The 27,304-nt window shown below is 35.6% G+C and overlaps 1 protein-coding gene across 2 annotated transcripts in view; it reads right to left on the reverse strand.

Moving 5' to 3' along the window:
• Positions 1 to 27,304, reverse strand: part of CEP128 (centrosomal protein 128) — a 466,370-nt gene that overhangs the window by 281,338 nt on the left and 157,728 nt on the right. For both annotated transcript variants that reach the window (XM_025391920.1, XM_025391921.1), the window contains 3 exons: positions 25,539 to 25,703; positions 8,292 to 8,468; positions 3,703 to 3,762 (listed from right to left, as the gene is read on the reverse strand). In XM_025391920.1, coding sequence (XP_025247705.1) covers positions 3,703 to 3,762; positions 8,292 to 8,468; positions 25,539 to 25,703 — 402 coding nt within the window. The remainder of the gene's footprint in view (positions 1 to 3,702; positions 3,763 to 8,291; positions 8,469 to 25,538; positions 25,704 to 27,304) is intronic.

Below are 27,304 nucleotides of genomic sequence, written 5' to 3' on the forward strand. Positions count from 1 at the left end.
ATTACTCTTTTAAAAAATATTTATTGAACATTTAGCCAGGCATTGTGATAAGTGCTAAAGGTGTAGTAAGGAACAGGATAAGCACAGATCTTCACTAGTAACATTTACAGACTAAAGAAACAGAAGCAAATGGGGAATTTCAATACAATGGGGCAAAGGCCAAGAAGAAAAAGTATAGCTTTACACCATCAAAAAAGTATATAAATTCACCTTTTTGTTTCTTAAGGGAATAAATACCGGATCCAGGAATTAAATGTGTTCTTATATGAACACCAATGCACTCAGGATCCTGCCTGATGTGGAAGCACAGCTAATACCAGCTTTTCTTTATTCTCTGTCACAAAACAATAATGTAACATGTGGACTCAACAGTGATTCTCTCTAGTAGGTGAATCCATCTTGAGAGTGCTGGCCTATGCTAGATATGACATGCTGTCCCTACCGTCTCCATGTGAATATCTTTAGTACTTCTCACTTCTTGCCATGATGTGAACAAAAACTGTAATCTGTGTCTCTGTCCTTGCTTCTCTTGGGGCCTTCCTGTCCAACTAGAAATTTCTGACTATCAGTCTCCCTGGTGGAAACTCTTTCAATACTGCCACGAATTTGCCTGTCTGGGAGACTGCATGTTCATTTATTCAGATACTAACCCCTGACTGGAGTCTTCTACTTCGGCTAGAAAATCCTGGAAATTTCTTTCTCTATCACCCTAGAATACAACATCTCTCATCACGGGTATGCTGTCAACAAAATCACTCCAGTCTGTCCTTTCCTCTGAATGTCTGAACAATTTTCTTAATTCAGACTCTCACTCTAAGCTTCTTAACTGGTCTCTCTACCTCAAATCTTTCCAACTCTAATCTACCTTTCACTTCACTACCAAAATATAAATATAAGCAATGCTACTCTATCCTGTTCAAAACTCCTTTGTGATTCTCCATGCAATGTAGATCTGAATCCAGGATCCTCAAAATGGCAAATAATGCTCTACTGGATGAACCTAATCCTAATCCCTCTGGAGCCCCACCCCCTGCCATTCTCCATGTCATATGTTCATATTTTACTATTGCCAAATCATTCGAGCTTTCTTTGCATTCATCAAAGTGCTTCTGTTCTGTGCCTTTCCTAGAACTTTGTTCTTTGCATGGTTGCTCTTTGCTCTTTACCTGGATGGTTTCAATATTCATCTGGGACATCAGCCTCCGTGGTAGCTTCTGCATACTTCTATTACAGCTCTTACTTATAAGACTGAAATTATCTGCATATATATCTGTCTTTTCTAAAGACCAGGACAACGTCTTGGTTTTTTTCTGAGATGAAGTCTCGCTCTGTCGCCCAGGCCAGAGTGCAGTGGCGTGATCTTGGCTCACTGCAACCTCTGCCTCCAGGGTTCAAGCAATTCACCTGCCTCAGAATCCCGAGTAGCTGGGACCACAGATGCATGCCACCATGGCCAGCTAATTTTTTGTATTTTTAGTAGAGACAGGGGTTCCCCGTGTAAGCTAGGATGGTCTCAATCTCCTGACCTCGTGATCCCTTCACCTTGGCCTCCCAAAGTGCTGGAATTACAGACATGAGTCACTGTGCCTTGTTCATTTTTTTATGTCCACAGCATGTAACAGCCTCTGAGACATAGTAGTTTCTCAGTAAATTCCATTAAGCTGAAGAAAACATGGCCTTACCATACCTTGTTAGAACTTATTACAAAAACATACCCCTAATCAATGGAAACTGCTTACCTGGCATTCCTTAATGACCATGCGATGGTTAATACTGAGTGCCAAATTGATTAGACTGAAGGATACAAAGTATTGAGCCTGGGTGTGTCTGTGAGGGTGTTGCCAAAGGAGATTAACATTTGAGTGGATGGGCTGGGAAAGGCAGACCCACCCTAATCTGAGTGGGCACAATCTAATCAGCTACCAGCATGGCTAAAATATAAGCAGGCAGAAAAATATGAAGAGACTGGTCCAGCCTCCCAGCCTACATTTTTCTCCCGTGCTGGATGCTTCCTGCCCTTGAACACTGGACTCCAAGTTTTTCAGTTTTGTAACTTGGACTGGCTGTCCTTGCTCCTCAGCCTGCAGATGGCCTATTGTGGGACCTTGTGATCGTGTGAGTAAATACTTAATAAACTCCCCTTTATAAAGAGATCTATTCCATTAGTTCCATCCCTCTAGAGAACCCTGACTAATACAGACCATCTCAACCCTCTTCCTTCCTGTAATTTCTTATTATTACCATTCATTAGCTATTTTATCTGTAAGTATAGTCCAACTCTCAATTGGACTTCATATTTTTATTATGCCACCACTGCCAACAAAGAAACTGTGATGCAAACCCCACCCAATCCTTGTTTTCTAGAATTAATACTAACAGAACAAATTCACTTGGCAGATTTATGAAAACAATTACTGAATGCCCTCAGAGGTCCTTCTAATACTGCAAGATGTCAGAATGGACTATCTGAAGAGCAGTTCTGCTTTCCATATAGTATTTTGTCCTCTGACTTAGATCTTATCTTCAATACTTATAGAGCTGTCCAGTCGTAGTTCATGGGAATTACAGTATTGTAGCCCATCAATAACTTAAGCCATCTTTCTAGTAAATAGATTCAATTCCCCCTTAGTCAGTTGGTCAGTGTGGTATTTTTTATCACAACCCGTTTACACTGTAGAAGGAACTGTTGTCTCATGCAGTATTAGAACTGGTCTGATCAGAAGTTCAATCCCATTAAAAGATAAGGGAAAACTGCTCACTAGCTCCCAAATTAAAGAGCTATGATTAAGAGTCATCTCTGACTCTCATAATTTAACTGAACTATAGCAGTGAAAGCTTTCTGTTCAGAAATGATAAAGACTTTAACTTGAAAGAAAATTCTAAGTACATTCCTCTTGTCAGAATTGTGAAGTTGAGAAAAAGAAAACTGAGAAATGCAATATTAATGCACAACAGAAGTTTCTGGCCAAAACATTCTGAGGCAGCAAAACATTCTAAATTCCCTAATTCAAGTGGCATAAATATAAATTTGTATTTGTTTCTATCAAAAATGGCTAGAAATGCACAGGTTCATTGTTAAAGTTCAATGTTCAATCACTATACTTTCATTTTCTTGTTAAGAATGCTTTGTTTTAGGAGGCTTCCCTAATGCATAGTTGACCTTCAAAGGTAAACCTCATCTTTCCATCACTTCCCACCCATGTCTTACTCACCAATCTCAGGGCATTATTTGTGGTTACTCAAATATTCTCATCTTCACGTCATTGTTCCATCCATAACTAACTAACTTGAGAACTACATATTTTTGTAAGGCCAAGTTTAAATATTGCTTTTTTCCAGAAGCTGTCTCTGACATGCTGGTAGCATCATACCCTACCTTTCTCCCAGCACAAACAACAGAATTAGCTCTTCCTTCTTCTGTGTTCCTTTGTCAATGTTCACATATATCTATAATCTGGTTCTTAATATTTCAACAGTTTTACTTTCCTTTATTCTCTCATTCTAGGCCTACATATTTAACTTTTAAATGTTAAAATAAAAAACATAGAGATTCCCTAAACGGACTGGAGGGATTTCTTCCCCTGCAATTAAGTATTATAGCTTCACATGTTCAGTTACATGACAAAATAAATGGCTAAACCAAATAGGATGGCTTAAAGATCATAAATATTACAATAACTTTAGGATTCAAAGATCAATTACCTTGCTTTCTGCTAACCAGCGATGTGGGTCATAATGTATATCAGGACCAGATGAAAAAACCTACAAAAGAGAAAACAGTCTATCAGAAATACATTTTTCTCTGACATAAATATATAAATGAAATTCTTCACCACAGCATCCAAAAGTTTAGTCCCCTAATTTAAGGATTTGAAAAGAAAAATGTTTGCCCCAAATACTCAACCAGTTCCAAACCAGCATTCATTTACATGCCTCTTTATGTATGTATTCATTTATTTATGTATTGGCAATAAATATTTTGATGGAAAAATCAACTATCAAGTGCTATCATTGCTAGGATCTGTGGAGGCTGATTCTATGGCGCTCCATATGGCAAACAGCTTCAATTAAAGTCAGGTTACTTCATTTTTGTTTGTTTCCTTTCTTCAGCCTTGTTCTGCATAATGTATTTCAAAGAGGGTTATATGTGATTACATGGAAACAATCCTTTCTCTCATTTATCCTTAATTTAATACTAAATTTAACCCTAATTTAATACTAAAAGGGCCATTTTGTCTTATCAATGATTGTCAATAGACACAAACTCATCAACATGACTTCAAGCAAACATTGCTTTGTATTTCAAAATAATAACAAAATTCTACAATAATAGTTCATCTATACTAGCTGCTTTGACTTCCTTCATGCCAACTCATTTATAAAATCCCTTGCAGCTGGTTTTGTCATATTACTAAACTGTATTCAAAGTTGGCAATGATTTTATAATTGTAAATACAAAAGTTTTTTCTCAATTTGTACTTTTGTTGAACTCCGTGCTACAAATAATATTTTTGAAGACCTCTTTCTCAAATTTGCCTGTTTAAAAATACCTTATCCCTCTACAAAGAGAAGTCTATTCCTATTCTCAAATACCTCCATACCTCCTGAGCTCTGTGAACATTGCTTCTTTGTCAGGAATATCATTAGTTAACTCATTTAGACAAATGCTGAAAGCATACTAAGTGCCTACCACGTACCACATACATGAATATTGTATTCCTATATCCAGTTTTCTCTCATCCACCTTTCTATCTAAATCTCACCCAATCTCATATCCTCCCTGCCTTTTCAAGGAAATTTTCCCTAATCACTCGAGTTCACAGTATATTCTTCCTCTCCCAATTCTCTACTACATTGATGAATATTTGCAAACATCCATTTGTCATTGATTAGAATACACTTTTATTATTTTCTTTCTCATTCATGAATGTCATACATGTCATTTAAATCTTCTGTGGCTTAATAAAAATATTAATGTTTAATATCAAAGTAAAAGATAATTGGATACAATAAGTACAAGTAATGTTCACATTTTATTATTTGCTTTACAGAAATATCTATAGCTTCATGTTTAAGAAGATAGCCTTAACTGGGCGGGTGTGGTGGCTCACGCCTGTAATTCCAGCACTTTGGGAGGCCAAGGCTGGTGGATCACCTGAGGTCAGGAGTTCAAGATCAGCCTGGCCAACATGGTGAAACCCTGTCTCTACTAAAAATACAAAAATTAGCTGGGCGTGGTGGCACATGCCTGTAATCCCAGCTACTCAGAAGGCTGAGGCAGGAAAATTGCTTGAACCCACGACACGGAGGTTGCAGTGAGCAGAGATCGCGCCATTGCACTCCAGTCTCGGGGGACAAGAGCAAGACTTTGTCTCAAAAAAAAAAAAGAAGAAGAAGAAGAAGATAGCCTTAACTATTTAACAAATGGTGTCAGCACAGTGTCTGGCACAGAGAACACAATAAACCACTGTTACTGGATATCAAGATGTCACTATCAATAAAGAGGCTTCAAGGTCTACTATGAAAAAAGCACTATAACAGGCATTTGTCATTACAAACATAAAGAAAGAGAAGCCATATGTATTTGTGAACATATTACCAAAAAAGGCAATACAAAATAATGATAGGTAACATTGAGTATCTACTAAGTGCAAGATATTTGACCCTATAATATGCACCTTCTATATCTTATCTTACTTTATCTTCTCAATGAGCCAACTTATAACTGGGGACATGAACTCTTAGAGAGGAAAGAGCTTACATAACTTATCCAAGGTCATATATTAGAAATTTGCAATGACTTCCAATGTGAACCTATACCTGTCTTGATCCAAAGCCCATCATCATCATGCTCTAAAACTGAATGAATACTCAGACCAAGTGTTATGGAAAGAGAGAGACTAAAATAAGTGCAGTGCAGAACTAATCTATTTACCTGAGCTCTTGAATTATCAAAAACTGGCCTGTGAGAATGATATATCTTTAATTCAGACACTTTCCTAATTGTTTTATAATTGTAGTGTACGTCTGTCCTTCATTGTCAAACACATACATTAACTAAAGTGGAATAAGTAACAAATAAATAAGTAACAAGTACAATGACTTGAAAAAGAAAAATGTAACTAAAAATAACATCAACATTCCCAGGACTTTTCTCAAACTCATTTATTACATATCTATGTTCTAATCTATTCCATAGCACTGCTACTCTTCACATACAATGGCTGAAAATCTCATCAGCAATATTTCAGGAATCAATAAATGACTAAACGGAATTATTTCTTTTTTGAAAACATTTTACGTACTTATTCCACACTCTGTCAGAACTATAAACTATAAAGCAAAGAATAAATTTTATCTTTACCACACCCCTGGGTGGTTTCTTGAGTATGTTTCTTGAGTGCTGTGTTCTTGAGCACTCATTTTTTTCACAGGTTTATAGCAATAAAACAACAGAAGTTACTAATGAAAAGAGGCCCACAATGAAAAAAATGTAGACTCTTAAAAAATTAATAAAATTTCCTTTCTTTTAGATTTATTTTCCACCCAAGACTTGGATTAAATTCGTCTTTCTCTAGGGGAAGAAGTGTAAAACCCATTACCACAGTCACTCCATGTCTGAAAGCCTATAAAAAATTGGATGCTTTTTGGAATATTTTGGAAGGATAATTTGTGACTCATAAAGAAATAAAATATTTAAGCAATCTGCTATCTGCAGATCATGTATTTGCCTGCAATTGCCCATAACAAAGTGTGCATATATATACATGTATGTGTGTGCATATATGTGTGTATGTGTGTGTATATATATATCTTACAACATGATCCAAATGTTTCCATTTTACCTTCCCACATGATTGAAAACAAACCATCCTGTCACAAATATTTAAATACAGAATACATATTGCATTGCTAATATATACTTCTTTGAGATAAAAATTATGATCTTCAAGGCTCCATATTCATTAAATAAATGCAAATATGACAAGTCTTAAATTTAAAAGCAGAATTAGACAGGAAAAAAAATAAGTCAGAATTATCACAGGCCCTACAATAGCTCTAAAAGAGTTAGTTTTCCCCCTAAAGCCAATTATTTCTCATATTAGACTCATAGTCCTTTCAAACTAACACTTCAACTTAAATAAAAACTGTAAATGGGAATACACGTTGTAAAAATTCCATCAACTCTACCAAATTCTATTAGTTAAAATATTTCCATTAAAGACAAATTCTATAAACGACTTGACTGCAAGAGAATTACAGTTATATTTTCTTTTAAACACAATTTAAGATAGAAGAAAAGGCAGAAAGAGTACAAAAAAAGAGGGGAACATAGTAGTATGAGAAAGGAAGGTCATTCTAGAGGAGGAAAAAGACAAATGTCAAAATCAATAGTAGAAACTTTTGAAAAGTAAAAATCATTTCAGCATAATATCAAAATGTGAATGCCATCATATCACCCAACGCAGTAAATGATGCTAAACTGTAACGTATTATGGTTACACATATCAAAGCAACGTAATGCTCTCTGTATGTAAAATAGCAGCATAACCTACAGTTGACAGAAGTGCTTACCTGCAAGAAATTCAGAGCATCCATGATCACCTCTGTTTTTATTTATCATTTTACTATGACTCTAAATTGGGTAGCAGTATTCCATTTGTTAAAATAGAAAAACTACATTAAATATAGTTGGTTTAAACAGGGAAGGCAGATAACATAGTGGTTATTAATTTAGGTTCCAGCGTTAGACTCCATAGGTTTGAAGTCCTAGTTTAGCATTTAACCAGATGTACAGCCAAGGGCAAGTTACTTAAACCGTCCAAACCTCCTTTTCTCTTAAGTGGGTTTAATCAGAGTAACTAAAAGATAGGGTTGTTTCAGAGGATAATGGAGAGACTAAAGCACCATGCATACTACATACAGTACCTATACTAGAGAACTCAATAAATGTTAGCTGGTAATATACTAACAACAACAAAAATAGCCTGTGATAGTGAAAACTCAAATTCCAGGCCTCTTGAATCCAAGAGATACCTCTCTTATAAGGCTTTTTTCTTTTTTTTTTTTTAACAGAGTGGGACACGGCAATTCAATGAAAGAACACCATTCGTTCTCTCACCACAACTGTGCAACAGATCCAGTGACTTGTTCTAAAAAATGCAAAATGTTATTTTGTTTTATAGAATTTTACATAATAATAATCTGACTACCATACATTAAAATCCTACTATAATTATATATTAGGAAACTAACTGAAAATATAAGGCACAATGAGAATTCATAATTACTTTTAATTTCTCCATTGAGTCCTTGGAGAATGTTTTACAAGCTGCATCAATTTCCTTTCCTATCACACCAAGAATGGATTCCTGTTCAGTCTCCAAGCAAAGAAGTTGATCCTTGAGCTGCAATCTGGCCTCTTCGGTCCTCCTTAAGTGCTCTTCTTCAATGCTTATATGTTTTTCCTAAGGCATTGACAAGAAATTAAACAAGGTGATTACTATTAAGTGGAGGCAAGAAATACTTATAATATCTGTTCAACCAACTAGCAGTGGATTAGAAAAGAAATCTGATTCCATCAGTCCCCTTACTTTACCAAAATAAAACACTTTAATCTACTCATTAACTGAGGTAAAATTGTAGAGTTCCATCGTAGGGCAGTTTGGGAACTGGTGAGCAGATATTTGGCAAACAAAATTATAATTCCCTAACCAAAAAAAAAAAAATAAGTAGAAAAAAGAACCTTTTCCCATTTTAATAACATATTCTCACTAATGAACGAGAGTAAAAACTGATATCAGACACTGACTTCAAGCTTTCACTGAACATTAGTAAAACACCAGAAAATATAAACTGCTCAATGTGATGCTAGTTTCTTCAACTGAGGAAAAAAATAAGTGTTACCACCTTTATCTCATCAAAATATAGTTTCAGAGAAATTCTAAGTTTTCAAATGCAATTATACCACATAAATGCTTTTGAGTCATGAAAATGTGATGAGAAAGATGAAGCTACTTTTCCATCTTGTCATTGTATACTTAATCAAAAGGGGTTTCTAAGGACTTTTAAGAGATTACAAGGACTTGGGGAACCACTCTAGGCAAAAACAATTCTAAATCATTATGATTATACAGTTACATTACTAGAGAAATTGCAAATCATAGGGCTTGTAATAAAATAACAAAATCACTAGAATTGTATGTCTAAATGGTGGACCAAATCCATGATGGCTAACTATAACACCTTCAGTCATCACACTGTAACCTAATCATCTTCAACTGGCCTGCTAAATACAACAAAACCAGGAAAATTATGTGAGCAACAAACCCAACCTGAATTGAAAAAAAAATAACAAGGAGATCCACTCATTAAGAATTAATCATTTAAGCTAGAATCATATTTTACTAAAAGAAACATACATGATATATCCTTTCAATTCAACTTACTTTAAAAACAAATGAAACATCCTCTGCCAGAAAAGACAGACCCTTTCATAATCGATCTTCTGCACTTCTCTCTTGCCTCACCTTCCGCCTTTCCACTCTCTCGGAATTTGATTACTTACAGCATCTTAAATCCACCTACATATGTCTCCCCGGACCACATCTGACTTGTACAACCCTGCTTGAAGTTGTGCTACTTCAAAATGGGGCTAGTAGCCAAGAGACATTTATCTCGAGGAGTTCATCTTAGTCCATCATCCTGGTCTGGATCTCAGTTTTGTAAAACTAGGAACTGGAATTTCTTTTTGGTACTCAAGAGTGGTATTTTCAGCAGCAGAGTAACATTAAGCTCAAAAGAGATTAATGTGTATGAACTAGAAAGCCACTAAACGACATTCATTTACGATGAGAACCATAACTACCATATGAATCGGAATGTCCATGTCAGCATAACCAGTACCTGTTCTCCCTACAGACAGATCTAGATGGGAAGGCAAACTATAATCAGACTATAGGTTAATGAATAGGAAATTAGAGCAAGGGGAGTTTGTTTTATGAAACAATGTTTAAATGGCATCCTGCTAATGGAAGTCCAGCATGTTCACCACACATCAGGAATTTACAAACCACAACAACAGGATCTCCATTCTTCTAGGTAGTGTTTGCATGAGGGTACTGAGATGCATCTCCCTAACTTTCTTGTTTTTCTACATTGAGTTCTGTCCAAACTTTCCCTACCAATTGATATTAATACATCATTTCTTCAGATTTATTAATATTTTCCCAAGTCTTGCTCGCATCTAGGAGTTTTCTGAAAAATTAACATCCCAGCTCTGAAGAGTATTTGATAATTGTATCATTGACTTATTAGAAAGCAACATTATTACTAAGTCTCTAGGTGATATTTGCCTCCCTACTGTTCCTATGTATCTACCACCTATACCTTCTTATCCTTCAAAATTTATCCTTTAAGATGCTGCGTCCTTTCTTCCTGAACTCCCAAAGCAAATCATTCCCCTAGTATATTAGGTATATCATAATTTTTAATTTTTTTCAAATTGTAATATAATTATTTGCTTGTGCACCTATCTCCCCAAATAAACTGCTAATTTCAGGGGTCCAAAAAGCGTGCTTGTAATCATCTTTAAACTCCTCCACTTTGCTGAATAAATGATTTAAACATTTTTTGAAGACTCAAATTCAATACGTTAAAGATGATTTCATCAATTACCATGCACAGCTTATAACCTTGGAGGCTACTGAGGTGTGCTAGGAGGTTTCTCCCCACACATACATAGGGCCTCCTGATGGTGCAGTATTTTCACAGTCTGAAAGTAATAAAGAAAATAAATACCCTATCAGGGTATTAGAAGACTGCCCATATTTTAAGCAATTCAGAATAATGTTATAACTGATCTTTCTTTTCTCACTTCCCTCAAAGCCAACTCTCTTTCATCCACTACTACTTTTCTGTGGTCTCCATTACTGGTCTCTTATTAATAAGAAGACAAAACTATTTCAATCTTTTGATATTCCTGAGAATGTTGATATTGTCAGAAAAACCTCTGTAAGTTCAGTCTCTTTAGAAAACATAGAAAATTTCATTATCCACTTCACTATCCTCTGTGGGACAGTTGTATGCTATGTCCAAGTTCCCTTTGAAGTAAAAGCTGTAGGACTATGAGCTCACATGGATCTTAAAGATCAGTAAATTCAACTACTTGTTCCTTCAGGATTCCCTTTTTTGGCATTTTTGACAGTTGAGTCATCCAACCACTAAATGAACACAAGTGTCCAGGAACAGAGTACCTGACAAAGCTGTAAACTCTCTCCATCAGTGTCCAAGCTATATGCAACAATTAAAGTAAAGAAAAAGATCCTCCTCCCCCACTAAGCCTTCTAAACTTCCAGGTTAAGATTTCTGCTCTTTTCCCCTGTTTTTTATTTGATTGGGTTTCAGACGCATAGTGGTCTCCATTGTCTGCATGTACTCCAATACCCTAAATCCAAGAGTTAAGTAAGCTCTTCCATACCATACTTTAGCAGTTATAATTTCATTCATTCATTCGTTCATTCATTCATTCATTCCCTCTTCCAACAAATACTTACATAAGTCCTACTCCAGACAAGACATTCTCGGCCGGGCACGGTGGCTCATGCCTGTAATCCCAGCACTTTGGGAGGCCGAGGCGGGCAGATCGCGAGGTTAGGAGATTGAGACCACCCTGGCTAACACAGTGAAACCCCGTCTCTACTAAAAATACAAAAAATTAGTCGGGCATGGTGGCTGTAGTCCCAGCTACTCGGGAGGCTGAGGCAGGAGAATGATGTGACCCCAAAAGCTGTAGTCCTACAACTTTTACTACAAAGAGAGCTTGGACATAGCATACAACTGTCCCACAAAGGACAGTGTAGTAGATAATGAAACTTCCTATGTTTTCTAAAGAGACTGAACTTACGGAGCTTGCAGTGAGCTGAGATCGCGCCACTGCAGTCCAGCCTGGGTGACAGAGCAAGACTCTGTCTCAAAAAAAAAAAAAAAAAAAAGACATGCTCGTGTCCACTAGAGATGGAGTAAGTGATTGCTTCTCAGCCTTTTGGCTAAGATCAAGAGTGGAGATAGAGTAAATGACACAGACAGGTAAGCTCCTGCTCTCATAGAGTCAACAAATACTTGCACGAAATGTCATTACTTTTGCCCCATTCGTCTGGTTTGGGCATATTTATTTGAACACTAATTATGGTACCCAATGAATTAGCGCTTTCTCCCAGTTTCATGTTTTAGAAACAGATGTGCTGACTAAGCAAACACAGCTAATTCTGGGGGAAGGTTGGGGCTGGAAATTGGCCGAAGTTAATCCAAGCATCCTGTTAGAATTAGAGGCATTCAAATAAGAAAGGGAAGATGATAACATTTAGGCACTATTAAGGCTATTCCCTGGTCTTCTAGTCAATTCAGAGGGGTCAATATCCCCTGATTCTACAAGATTAACAAAAGGCTACCAAATTTCTAGAAAACCAGAGGCAAAATGTGGTATTTTCGAGAATGATTAGAAATATGGAAGACACAATCTAACCTCAATGATTCAGGGTGAATGGACACAGATGCCTGGAGCCAGGGAATGTAGGTTAACTTCTTTTGGAGGGTAGCGAGGACGACAAATAAAGCCGACTACAGCAGTCTATGAGATCCAAGAAGAAAGATATCCTAGATAATGGCTGAGTTTGAGAAAGAACCTCAGAGAATAAACCAACCCCTAATTTTACATTTTAGATAACCAAAGCTCAGACAGACTACATAACTTGACTAAAGTGAAAGAACTTATTAACTACAAGCCCATAACCTGATCCCCTGACTAGTATTCTCTCTTAAAATGCCAGAAAGGTCAAGGCCTTAACAAGAGAATTTAGAAAAACAATGTGAAAAATTCAGAAAAGTTTTCAGCAGGTTATGTGAGGACTAATGACCTAAAGTAGAAAGGAGAAATCAAAAATTAAATTCTGAATGAGCCTTATTATAAATGAAAATATATGACATACTGACATATTCAGAATAGACCACAAAATCAAAAGCACACTGAACGTGCATAATATCCCAAACTTTTAAAAGGGCTATCCATCTGCGCTGAAGAAGTACCTGTGTACACAGAAAATCTGCTTTAGTCCAATTTTCAAAAGTGTGCTAATCACGCACTGAACAAGGTATACTTCCATCATCAAGACAGGAAAGGTTTTATGAAGCTTCTATTTTAGGACAAGAAAGTCTCATATTGTTGACACTTAAGTATAAAGAAAACATAAAATAAAACTGCTGACAATCTCATGATAAACACACACACACACTCTGTTGACTGGTTTGATGAACTGTCCTATAATTCAAAAGATAAGAAATGCTGTTGTAATTATAGATTTATGTTTCAGCATGCTCTTTACAACTCAGTGCATTCACTTTCCTAGAGGCTTTAAAGATTATAAGGAGACAGATCTTATCAGAAATATAAAAGTTTCAATAACACAAGAGCATGTCCAAAATAGTAGCTCTTTGGTAAAAGGTTATGAGATTCCGTCAATGTCTTAAGAGTTCCAGAAATGCCACTTTATTTACAATATGGCTATTACACGAAGTAAAAACGGTTCATGAAACACCTTAAACAGAATATTACGTTAAATAAAGTACACTAACGTGACTAAATAAATCATTAATTTACAAAGGTAATAGTTTTCCTTCACTGAAAACTAACTTGAGTCAACAAGTGTGACAATATTTCAGTCCTAAGGGCCATCTTTACATACATCAACAAAGGGTAGGGGGAGAGAGGATAAAAGGTAGAGAAAGAGAGAAATCAAATAATATTAAAGGTTGAAATAAAAACTAATGCAATTTAAGCAAAGTTACTGGAAATACAGCTTGTTGAAACTACCAACACGCATACATCCCTTAAAGAGTTTTGAGGAAGAATATTTTCATAACTCAAGATAACTGTTATGTCTAAGCTTTAAATCCAGGACACTAGCATTACAAGGGAAATTATGAAACTATCCTGAACAAAAATTGGATCTGTCTGGAAGCCATTTATCTGACTCTCTAAAGAAGGTTCACATTCTTACACCATCAGTTGACTCAGCTGCAAAGAAGTTAGGATACGGCATGAAATGTCAACCAGGGCAGAAACTACAAGGGCAACTAAAAAAGAAGATATCTGCAATGGATACTATAGGAAACTTGGAAATAATTTCAGCTGGAAAATTACCACACAGCAGTTTCAACTGTCTTACAAAATGGCCAAAATAAGAAAAAATAACACATCAAGTACTGGTCACACAATCACTTTTTTCAAGCTTATTTCTTACAATTAGATTTTTACCTATGGAGAGCTCCTTAAACTCAAAATGTGTCTACATATGAAATATCGAGACTGATATCAAAAAATAAACAAGGCAAAGCAAAAATAACTCTAAAATCAAGAGTTCAGATGAGCTTGAAAAATCTCCATGGATTTACCCTACATATATCATTTGCCCTCTGGGAAACCAACTCTCCTCAGGAATATACAGGAAAAGGAAGGTGAATTCCTAACTCATTATAAAAGTCTAACACACCCCTCCTTCCTCACCCACACTGTTGTTATAACAATGAAAGATTACCTGAGTTCTTGCACAGGAATATTAGGTGCCCCTTCTCTGTGCTACCATAAGAAGTCATGATTAATAGTGCATTAAGAGCATGCGAGAGCCTTAGTAAAACAATAGAGCTAATAGAAAAAAGGAATGGCAAATGGAATCACTGGCTGTATGACTGATGCAGGTTAATACTTGGGTATGAAAGGCTTTGCAATCTATAACCTCTTTTAAAAATGCCTGCTCTGCCACTCACTACTCCACGTGTCTTCTATGCCTCTCCTCATCAGACTGTGAGTACCTCTAATGTGAAGATCTTATTCTTCTTTATTTAAATATCCTGGCCCCTACAAGACTGTCTCACATAGCAGTCATTCGATTAATCTTGCTGAAACATAAATAAGCTTTTATGTTCTACTCACTGGCAAGCATTTTTTGAGCATATTAAATGTGTCAAGCATACAACCAACAATACAACAATTTTTTAAAATCACAGTGTTCAAAAAATGTAACTCTGAACTCAAATAACTTCTTGTGCTACAATAAGTTAGTTTTCTTTTGTTGCCACAGTTAATTATTTAATTCATTGAGGACAATCATCTTGTCAGTATCAGGCTATTGTAACTATCAAGACAAGACGATACCACAATAATGAGAACCCTGGAAGTGGTAAGAAGTATTCAGATGCAGAATCAATTTTAAAGTAGAGTCAGTAAGATTGGCTGATGAACTAAATATGGGTCCATGTGTGAGAGAATGAGCTGGTTCTTACATGTATTTAACAAGCAAAGGAACACGGTGATTTCTACTCCAAGATTGGTTTCTAAAACAAAAATGCTACCATTTTGTGGGTTAGATACACTCTCTTCCTTCTCCTCTGATAAGCAGAGGATTGTTTTATACTATTTCCTCCAAAAGAGGGGAAGAAGTTATGATTAATAGCGTGTTAAGAGTATGCAAGAGCCTTAGTAAAACAATAGAGCTAATAGAAAAAAGGGATGGCATATTGAAACACTGGCTTTAAGATTTGAAGCAGGTTAAAACTTGGGTGTGAAGGACTTTCCAATCTATAACCTGGTCTTAGGCAGGCTTACAAAGGTTTGTTTCCATTAACCAGAATCAAAAAATTGGAAATTCTAATTCAAACTTTTAACCATATTTAAAGAAATTATTCTGCCTCAGGCTTTTCAGTGTCTTTTTCTAGGAAAGTATTGAGCAATACAAAGATGATTAACAGCATAATCAAAACGTGTTAGGATATGTATTGGATACACTCCTAGAAATTAATATTCAAAGTTGAAATAACAAATACCTTCTAAATGATACTTTATGCATTCATTAAGTTTTATTCTTATTACATATTTCTCTCAAGACAAATGCCTGGAAATAGAAATAACATCCATAATTTTAAAATCAGCCACTTTTGATGCATTTCTATTTCTGAAATGAAATATGGACAAGGGAACAAACAACTAGAGTTTCAAATTATGCACTTGGAATGAACATTGTTTAATTTTCAAAAGAAAAAACTTATCATTCATCTTAAGAGAAATGTTTATAAGGTTACAGTATCTTTAATAACCACCAAGATTTCTTCCTCTCCTCTTTTTTTTTGTTCTTAAAGGATATTGAAGCTTGCATTTATTCTTATGAAAGAATATTTTTTAAACTTAGAAATGAATGTCCAAACAAAATAACCTGTATATAACAAGCACCTCCTGGTATTTTTTCTAAAATTCATTGAATATTGCTTGTTCAACATTAAACAACAAAATGAATTGAGTCAATAACCAATTTAAATGCTGATTAAAGAAAAACTCAATGAAAACAAACCCAGACATTTGCTTTATGTTCCTTTTTAGGATCAACAAAGGCCAGCTAAGACTGCTGAACTGCAAGCAAAGCACTGAAACAGATGTGATACAGAACTTTCATGTTGCCTATTCCGTTGGCTTTTTATACCTCAACCAATGGTATACACCATTATTTAGCCTACGAGGATCACTCACAACTTTGGAAGTAAATGAAATCAAGCTAATAGTAAAGAATTTTAATGGAAAGTGCAGAACATGTTTGCTTTCTCCTCTAGAACCTTGTAGTTATCAACCCCACAGTGAGTTAAGGATTTAATGGCAGGCCTCTCAATCAAGTCTAAGTCAGGGGTGGGTACAATTGGTAAACTTTGACTTTACTCCTGGAATTCACTTAAAATCAACCTCTTTGATTGTAAATAGTTGGTAGTAAAGTCATTGCCCATTGAATAATTTCACAATGGCTTCATCATAGCTGTGTTTTAATTCAGAAAGTAGAAACTGGAAGTACTTCTATCCACCTTTATTTTTTTCCCTTCTTTTTGCCACAGCTGCACATATAAATGCATCCTCTCCCTTCCCATTGTATATTCACTTCATTTCTGCATTCCAAACTGTTTTCTTAACATCTGACATTATGTTTCATAAATGGGAAGCACTCTGTAATTTCAGCCTATTCTCTGGAAAAGTCAAGGACTACTCTGAGCTTAATGGCTACATGTGATTCAATTAAACATACTTTAAATGAAAACTCCTACAAATGTTATCATTTGCCTTCAATCATTTTATTATTTTTATTATTGTTTTTATTAAGAAGATGGGACTCTAACAGGAAATTACTCATAACATCCTAGTTAGTGTTTACTTAGAGTATCTGGTTTAAATTTGCTTCTAAATTAACGTGTGGTAACTAGAACTTTATTCTACTCACACAACTTAAAATAGCTGTAGTACCAAAAAAAAAAAAAAAAAAAAAAAAAAGACCACAATCTGCCTAAAAATGGCCTAAAGTGTAAACATTAAAGTAAATGCTAGGAGTCAACAGCTAATTTGCTTCTATTTTTCTGATTTCTCTAGAAAAATCTGAAGTCAGAAAATTCTGTCTGCTACCAACAAATACCTCTTAGCCAAAAATGTGACAATGTGACTTTGCAAAGTAGTGAATACTTCATAGAACAGACATCTGACAATTATATATATTTTTCCCCATCATCAAAAAATAGCAATCCTAAACAGATGGTTAAATTAGAACTGAAACACAAAGTTTAAAAACACTGATTCACTTTTTCCTCTCACAGATATCTTTTATGTGGAAAGTTCAGGTTTTAATTAGATTTTTCTAACAAAATCATTGATGACTCACATTCCAAAATTTGTCAGACTAAAAAATAAAAGAGTATATGGTAATTTGTTGAATGCAATAACCCTAAATTTAAATTCAATGCTAAGAGTTCAATGAAAAGACACAAATGAGAGTCATTTTGCTGGCAATAAATAAAGGAGAAGAATACAAGGACGGTACGCTTATATCCTGTTTCTACCACGTTTCTATGCAGTGTTGAGTAAGTCACTATATTCTCTCAACTTCTGTTTCCACCATCTGTAAAAATGGGCACCATAAGTATGCTTGTAAATGTGAATTATAATTACCATTTTTTAAAAGATTCATATGTTGTATAAGAAAATGATTTCAAGTGTTTTTATCCAACATAATGATAGCTTTAAAATGTGACTAGGTGTCACTTTATAGATGACTTAAATAAACCTTTTCATGGGAAGGAACAAAAATGCATTTCTATGCATCCTGATCTATTCAACACAAGTTCCTACAAATTGCTATAGCCTTAGATGTCTCATAATTTGTGGTCCTAAAGTATCTCTTAATTGTTTCATTGAAGTTTTTCTCATCTTCTGAAAGAATTAACAGCAGAAAATAAGGTCCTCTAAAGAGAACTAAGCATAGCTATTTAAATAAGTATTAAATGAGATAGCTGAGTGTCCCCAATTAACATTGGCCAGAAACAGTTCTTACTGATTCTGATCAATGGAAAGAATGGGACTGGTAACCCTGAGTCCTATTTAGATTTCTACCCAAGGATAGCTGGGAGCTCTTGGGTAACTCAGTTAACTCTTTGGGCCAGATCCTCACCTATAAAACAAGGTATTGGGAGCTGACCTTCTGTTTAAGATTATGTTTAAGCTGACCTTCTGTTTAAAATTCTTATAAACTTTAACACTGATACCAAATGTTTTTGGGAATTACTGATATGGACAGTACACAAGGAAATACAGGGTAGAAGAGGGCAACCGCCTAGAAAAGGCCACACCCTCTAGGCTGGAAACCCATGGCCCTAAATGAGAACAAAAATTCCTGTTTTGGTACCCAAAAGTTGCCTTTTGGTCCACCCATCCCTCTACCTGGTACCCATATAAACCCCAAATCCCTGGCTCCACGAGCGAAAAGAAGATGAACAGAAGGGCAGAAGAATGGTGTGACAGACAAAAGAGAAGGAGCATCTGAACATGGAGAGGAGTTACAACAGGGACGACTGGAGAGGAGATCGGCTGCTGGATGGTCAAATTCCAGGGTAAGATCATCTTCCCACCTCATCCCCCTTCCAGCTCCCCATGCATCCTGCTGACAGCCACCTCCACCACTCAATAAAACCCTGCATTCCTCCTTCAAGTCCATGCGTGAATTGAGTCTTCCTGTATGCCAGACAGAACCTGGGTACCAAGAGAGCACTGAGCTGTTTAACACTTAAGTCATCTGCAGATGGCAGGGCTAAAAGAGTGCACTCTGACACCTGCCTTCTAGGGCCTCGGGAGTCACAGACACCCACCCCTGGATGCTGCTGTGGGGCTGGATCCCAGAGGTACTTGCCCCAACTCCTGCACCTGCCTGTCTGTGGGCTCCGCCTCCCGTTAAGAGGTTTCAGTGCGCATGGCAGCCCAACAGACAAGCCACACCCCTGTCACATGTCCTGCAAGGGGGGTGTCAGGGAACTCTCTCCTCTCATTAACAGCTTTGCCTCAGTAGTTCAATGCTACTGTGTAAACTCTGAGACAATGCTTGTTAAACAAAAGCTAATGCAAAGATTTTTCAGGGGCAGAAAACCTGAAAAACTCATGAAGAATCTCGCAACATTGTCAAGGCTAGCTAACTAAAGGCATAAGACAGTATCTTTTGTAACAGAGGAAGCTCCATGTATGGAGGTGATTATGGGTGGATTAAAAGAGAAAAGTAAAATGAGGGTGGCAGGTATCTCAGACTTCCTCCAGGTTTGGGTACCTAGTAACAAGAAGCATATTCTCATAATTCTGCCAAGAATATCCAAGTAGAAGATATTCTCTATACCTATAATTTCTCAGATTCTTGTATATATAAAATGAAAACCATCAGTTGTTTTGGGAAGTCAGGGACCGCAAATACAGGGACTGGCTGAAGTCATGGCAGAAGAACATAAATTGTGAAGACTTCATGGACATTTATTAGTTCCCCAAATTAATACTTTTATAATTTATTACGCCTGTCTTTACTGCAATCTCTGAACATAAATTGTGGAGATTTCATGTACACTTATCACTTCCCCAATCAATACCCTTGTGATTTCCTATGCCTGTCTTTACTTTAATCTCTTAATCCCGTCATCTTCGTAAGATGAGGAGGATGTATGGCGCCTCAGGACCCTATGATGATTGCGTTAACTGCACAGATTGTTTGTAGAGCATGTGTGCTTGAACAATATGAAATCTGGGCACCTTGAAAAAAGAACAGGATAACAGCAATGTTCAGGGAACAAGGGAGATAACCTCAAACTCTGACTGCCGGTGAGCCAGATGGAACAGAGCCATATTTCTCATCCTTCAAAAGCAAATAGGAGAAATATCGCTGAATTCTTTTTCTCAGCAAGGAACATCCCTGAGAAAGGGAATAAGCCTCTGAGGGTAGGCTTCTAAAATGGCCGCTTTGGGGGTGGCTATCTTTTATGGTTGAAGACAAAGGGATAAAATAAGCCCCAGTCTCCCGTAGCGCTCCCAGGCTTATTGGGATGAGGAAATTCTCGCCTAATAAATTTTGGTCAGACCGGTTGTCTGCTCTTAAACCCTGTCTCCTGATAAGATGTTATCAATGACAATGCATGCCCAAAACTTCATTAGCAATTTTAATTTCACCCCGTCTTGTGGTCCTGTGATCTTGCCCTGCCTCCATTTGCTTTGTGATATTTTATTACCTTGAAGTATGTGATCTCTGTGACCCACACCCTATTCATGTACTCCCTCCCTTTTGAAAATCGCTAATAAAAACTTGCTGGTTTTACATCACGGAACCTGCCAACATGTGATGTCTCCCCCAGACACCCAGCTTTAAAATTTCTCTCTCTTGTACTCTTTCCCTTTATTTCTCAGACCAACTGACACTTAGGGAAATAGAAAAGAACCCACATTGAATATCGGGGGTGGGGTTCCCCTGATAATCAGTAAAATTAAATTATTCCTTCACTAATACTGGAAAATAAATGTCTTTATGATGTTCATCTTAGACTTAGAAAAACAACATCATAATATTGCTATCATTGTCTTTTTTTCTCATTGTATATAAATTTTTCTCATTATATATAAATATATCTGCACAAAATATTGTACATATTCTTTGATAAAACAGCCACATTTATAAAACATAAGGATAAAGAAAACATATGTAGTATAAAAAGAATAATTTATAAAATAATGTCAATTTTCAGTATCAGCTATTTTAAAAATATACAAACATGTTCAAAATTAAAATCAATCTTTCTTTTAATATATCTACTACCAAACTACCTGACTTTACGAAGATAGCTGATGTCATTTATAAACTCATAACTATTTGCATACAAATTTTCTTTTAATTACATCAGGTGCAGATCCATATAGATCAGGCATTTAAAAAATTCATTATGTAAACTTAAATGCTGACTGGCTAAGCAAAAATGATGCAATTATGCAGTAACACTTGTTGATTTGCAGATTCCAGTGAAACTAATAAAAATATATTTCTGATAGAATAAACAGGTAAATGTCATGAAAATCACAAGATTAATATCAGTAAGATTCTTCTGAAACAAAAGAAGAATCAAATATTTCACTGTAAAATGTAAACAAAAGGAACACTAAATTAATGATACTATGGATGGGAGAGTATTCTTTCTATAATATTTCAGGGTAGCTTTTTTGCCCCGGTTAGAAGCTCATAAGAAAGTACCAAATGAATACATAAAAATCTGTGGTTTGCATAACACGTGTTCTCTTTTGTCCTGTAAAACTGAAAAATAACATTTGACAAAGCAAAATCAGATGTTGGAAAAAAAAATGCATTTTAATACCACATATTACCACTGAATACATGAGGAAAATATGCTAAAGTCAGTTATTCTGTGGATATTTAGCAACGGCAGTGTTCTACCACTGATTAATGCTACCATTGGTGCTAATGATTTATATGAATTTTGATGCAGTTTCAATATTTCTTAGCTTACCAGGTAATAACTACATGACAAGAAACACAATCTAAAACCACACAGTCAAAATAATAGCAAGGCTTTAAAAAAAGGTTGTGGGTATTGGTAGCCTCAGTAACATCACACATTGACATAGGGGATAGGCATGTAAAAATACCACTTTGTTAAGCAAATTAGAAAGCCACCCCCAACCCTCGCCTGCCCCTTTTGATTGTAGCAGAGCTGTCCCTTCAACCCATAGGGCCTCATTTATCAAATTCATAGCATTGCTTACATTGTAATCTTCAGGCTACTAGTCATTGGGTTTTCCCTCATTGAAAACATATTTTTATTTTGTTTTCTTGCTTTTATCTGCCCCAGACTGGCCACCTTATACGTGTGTGTGTGTATCCATATTTCTTTACATATATACATGTGTGTGTGTGTGTGTGTGTGTACACACATACCTCTTTGTCCATAATTTACTTATAAATTACCTACTATGTGTCAGGCTCTATGCATGGTCTTGGAGATGGAAATATGACCAAGGTGTAATTTATCTCTTCAAATATCAAGCATAATTATAAAAGTGCCCACCTGTTTGGTTTGCTTAACACATGTGCCTTCAATATCACTTGCTGATGAACCTGCCAGCTCTTTTCACATGTGTGCCTCCTCTGTTTCAAATGATTCAACATAGTCTGGTTCTAAACTTCCAATCAGCAAAGTTCTGCGGCTTTATGATTAGGGAAATCATAGGCACATTATTTTAATTACTAACACATCATTAGGCTGACCGCAGGCAGTCATTCCATATACACCAATTGGTTGACTGCTTGATTGAACCAGTAGTCAGCATATATTTGGAAACATAACAATAACAAAATAATGGCAGCTACCATTAACTGATATCTTATTAGATACCAGATGCCATGCCAAGCACTTTTCATACATTCTCACACTTAATCCCAATAAAGGTATTATTATGCCCATTTAAATGATGATAAAACTGAGGCTTTGAGTTTTAAATAACTTGCCTAAAGCCACACAGATAGAAAAGAATTCAAAGTTTTGCCCATAATCATTATAGCTATACTACCTCTCAAAGAGAAAGTCCCTATCTGAAGTTGGCTCAATACAACATAATTTTGATTCATAGCTAACTATAAATGGATCAACACAAACAGCTAAATTGACCTAAAGTACATAGCAGTCATGTATATGAAAAATAAATATTAAAGATTAGAAAGCATATAAACTACATATACAAGAGTGTGTGTGTGTGTGTGTATCTTTAAGATTATATGCCATTTTAGGCTATAGAGACCATGTTTTCTCTGCATTAGCACCCATTGTCAGGACTTGACTATATAGTTTTAACAACTGAAAGAGATTTTATTTTTAAAAATCCACTATGTGTTAGCCAACAATAAACCTGTATCTTATCTCTGTCCTATCCTCAACATCCAGCACAATGCCTGCCACATAGCAGATGCTCAATACATAGCAATATTCAAATAAAATCATTAACTCTTCAAGCTCTGTTCTAAAGTGAATGCTCTACTTATATGAACGTGTGATAACACATGCACCTGAAATATAATAAATAGAATCTGTGAAGCAGCATTTATTCATTTTTTTATTTATTTTTCTAATTTTTTGAGATGGAGTCTTGCTCTCTCGCCCAGGCTGGAATGCAGTGGCACAATCTCAGCTCAATGCAACCTCTGCCCCCCGGGTTCAAGTGATTTTCCTGCCTCAGCCACCTGAATAGCTGGGATTACAGGTGTTCGCCACCACACCCAGCTAATTTTTGTATTTTTAGCAGAGACAGGGCTTCACCATGTTGGCCAGGCTGGTCTCGAACTCCTAACCTCAAGTGATCCACCCACCTCAGCCTCCCAAAGTGCTAGGATTAAAGGCATGGGCTACCATGCCCAGCTGACATTTTCAACATATCAAAATTTTCACCACTATTTCTTAAATGAAGCTATGGAAATATAAAATACATTAATGCAATCTTCTGGCTAACTTCATAATTTCATACATTAGAATTTTATTATGAAAAAGGTGAAAAATTTAGCATTATCACCAGAGCAACTACAACCTGGCAATAGATACATTAAATACATGTGAACATTAGACACAATCAAAACAAAGCATGACATAGAACTAAATGACAGCTGTTTTCAAGACTGTAGGCCTAAATTTAGCAACATAAGCACATTTAATCATAAACTCCTAACTAACTTACATTTTATTTCCTTGACTTTATCAATTACTAGAGAATTTATATATATATTTAATTTTATATTTATATGTAATTTTTAATACTATCTCTATATAATAATATATATTAATTATACATAATATATATTAATAGTAGCAACATTTTATACACAACAAAAAGCAGAAATGTAAGCAAAGCACTAAGAAAGTTTCTTCCTAGAAGTTTATGAGTAGTTTTATGACAGCCCACCCAGTGCTAATTCCTTTCATCATAGATTTTAGTAACCCTGATCAAGCACATACGTGCATTCATTTGGCCCATGTATATACTGTCTTATCCTATTAACCATATTTTGATGGTAATTTTTTACATTTGACTTCTATTACCTTCAATTTCAAATCCTTTTAGGAAGTGGGTGAAAGAGAAAAATTTAAATATTCTATTATCTATTCTTAGTTGACTTTTTGCCACAAGAGAACCTCAAAAGCAGTGACTTCTAAAAATATTTACTATTCTATCCAACACATGATATATGAAGCCACTCAATAATTTTACACATCTACTCAAAGGAAAGCAGTGAGCCTGGTGGAGATGTACCGAAGTTACAACCTTCTTACTATAAGAATTAATAGTTACAGTGTCTAGCACATAAGTGAACATTTAACCATCAGGTAATTTGAACCTTAGTTTTGTCACAGATCAAAGGCGATCAATAAAACCTAATTGCTACAGACTGAATGTGTGTACCCCAAAATTCATAGTTGACCTAATCTCCAATGTGATGATAATTGAGGGTGGGAGGTGATTTGGGAGGTGATTAGTTCATAAGGATAGAACCCTTATGAATACAATCAATGCCCTTATAAAAGAGACCTCAGAGAGCTCTCTCTCCACTTCCGTTGTGAAGACATAGCAAGAAGAAGCATCTGTGAACCAGAAAGGAGGCCCTCACCAGACACTGATTCTGCCAGCACCTTGATCTTGGACTTCCCAGCCTCCAGAACCATGAGAAATAAATATTTGTTGTTTTTATTCTATCCAGTCTATAGCATTCTGTTATAGCAGCTCAAACAGACTAAGACACTAAGCCAAAGAGTTGTAGCAATTAAATGACCGGTAGACACAGGTAAACCAGTTGGCATAAATATCTGACTTATAGTAGATCCTCAGTAAACCATCCTTCCTTTTTTTTCTACTTCATTTCTAAATTTCTATTTTAAGACACAGAAAAAATTTAAAATCAAATTTTTACACTTCAAATGTATTAGAAGCTGAATGGGTGGCTGAAAGAATAAAAATCACAGCATTCTAATAAACTGTCTTTTTGGGGGGGGCACCAACACAACTTTCCTGTGAAAGACTACAATTATCATTTATTAATATATAAAATATGTTCTAGAGGAAATTAAAATTGAGATTAGAATTTGAAATTAGAATTCACTCATATTTTTACCCTTTCTTCTAGTTGATCCTTCAAACATTGATATTTTAGCTTCAGTTTTTTGTTCTCATTTTCATTCTGGGTTAATTCCTCTGTCAGTCTGTCACACTGTGATTTCAATTTATCCAGCTGACCACGATGAACTTTAGCCATATTCTTCTCTTCTAAACTTTCAGCCTGAGAAAAAGAGAAGGAAAAAAGAGAAAGTCCACTAGCCATAGCCAAAATACACCAAACACATTACACATTTTATCAGTGGAAAAATACTGCAAGATTTTAGCTCGTTCAAAGCATTCATATATAAAAATTAAAATAAACATAAGGGAAATGTTCTTTGCATTTATTCAATCGCTGATCAGTATTCACCAAGCATTTATGAAGTGGTAGATACTGGACTAGATGCTAAAGATAACAGATATGAATAGTAAGAGAGTCAGATGCAATGATCTATTTGACAAGACTGAATGAGAAGTACTTATCAAAGGTGTAAGCTGGACATTTTGGAAATTCAAAGAAGAAATACCAGCTCTGCTCAGAGGGGAAGGAGTTATTAGAGAAGTATCCCAAAAAGGAAATACTATGAGATATTACTAACTGATAAGTTCCCTTGTCTATAGACGGGGCTTAACATTCCTGTTTGACTTCACTCCTGGTTTCTGTGAAATAATTGTGTACTTTTTATGTAAGTCATTATCAATACTACTCTTATGGGGCTAAAAAACATTATGAAGTATAACAACCAAGAAACTATAAACTTAATATGAAAAAGTTTACCAGTTATTTTTTCAACATCAGTAGTGTAGTAAAATATCTATTTATTGATCTTTATATAGGGTATAACCAGAATCAGCTTTTAAAAAATAAACTTTGGGAATAATCTATTCTATACAGGAAATTCAGTAAAGACTTGTCAGGTATGTGAACTTAAAGAATTTTGAAATAACAATAATGTAAACACTATGTGGCGGACACTGCTCTAAGACTTTTTGTATACAGGTTTTCCTCATTTCATCCTCGCAACAACCTGTGAGAATGAAATAAGGTATTATTATTGTACTGATTGCAATAATAATAAGAAAAAAGGCAAGTTAATCACTTTCCCAAAGATACACAGTGAGTAAATGCAGAGTCAGGATTTGAACCCAGGAATTCTTTCTAACGTCCATGCTTTCAACTACACCACACTGCCTCCCAAAAGGTACAATACCATTAGGTTTTAAAAACCAACTGGGTGAAACTAGGAATACATGAAACACACCTACCAGTTGCTAACAGTCTGTAAGCAATCACATTTAATCTGTTTGAAATATATGTTTTAATGCCTAAAATATGTTTCTTTATTTTTATAAGTTTATTATATGAGTTTAATTAGGTATATAGGAACACAATCAATGGAAACAATCTCCTGAAAGAAGTTTTGTGAGTTTTAGACAAAATCTATATTTTATTTACCTCACAAAATTTACCTAAGAGTTGATGCCACATTAAATTAACAAAGAAATTGATTTTTTATGAGCAATCCTATATTCACAGCCCAAAATAAATTTACAAAATAAAACCTCTCATCAGGAAAATTGTTCAATTACGATTTTAAGTTTCAGTAGAATGCTTTTACTTTTTTTTATGTCCTAACAAAAGCATAGGTAAATACAAAGAATTCCCCCTAAGGTCTGTAGTGTGCTGCAGCCAGCTCATAGACACTGTCAAAAGCCAACTGGCTCTTCTCTTCCCAACTTCACCCCTCTCCAATGATATCTCATTTGATAGCTTTAAATCAG

The sequence above is a fragment of the Theropithecus gelada genome, chromosome 7b (genome assembly GCF_003255815.1).
Source record: "Theropithecus gelada isolate Dixy chromosome 7b, Tgel_1.0, whole genome shotgun sequence".
NCBI classification, from domain to species: domain Eukaryota; kingdom Metazoa; phylum Chordata; class Mammalia; order Primates; family Cercopithecidae; genus Theropithecus; species Theropithecus gelada.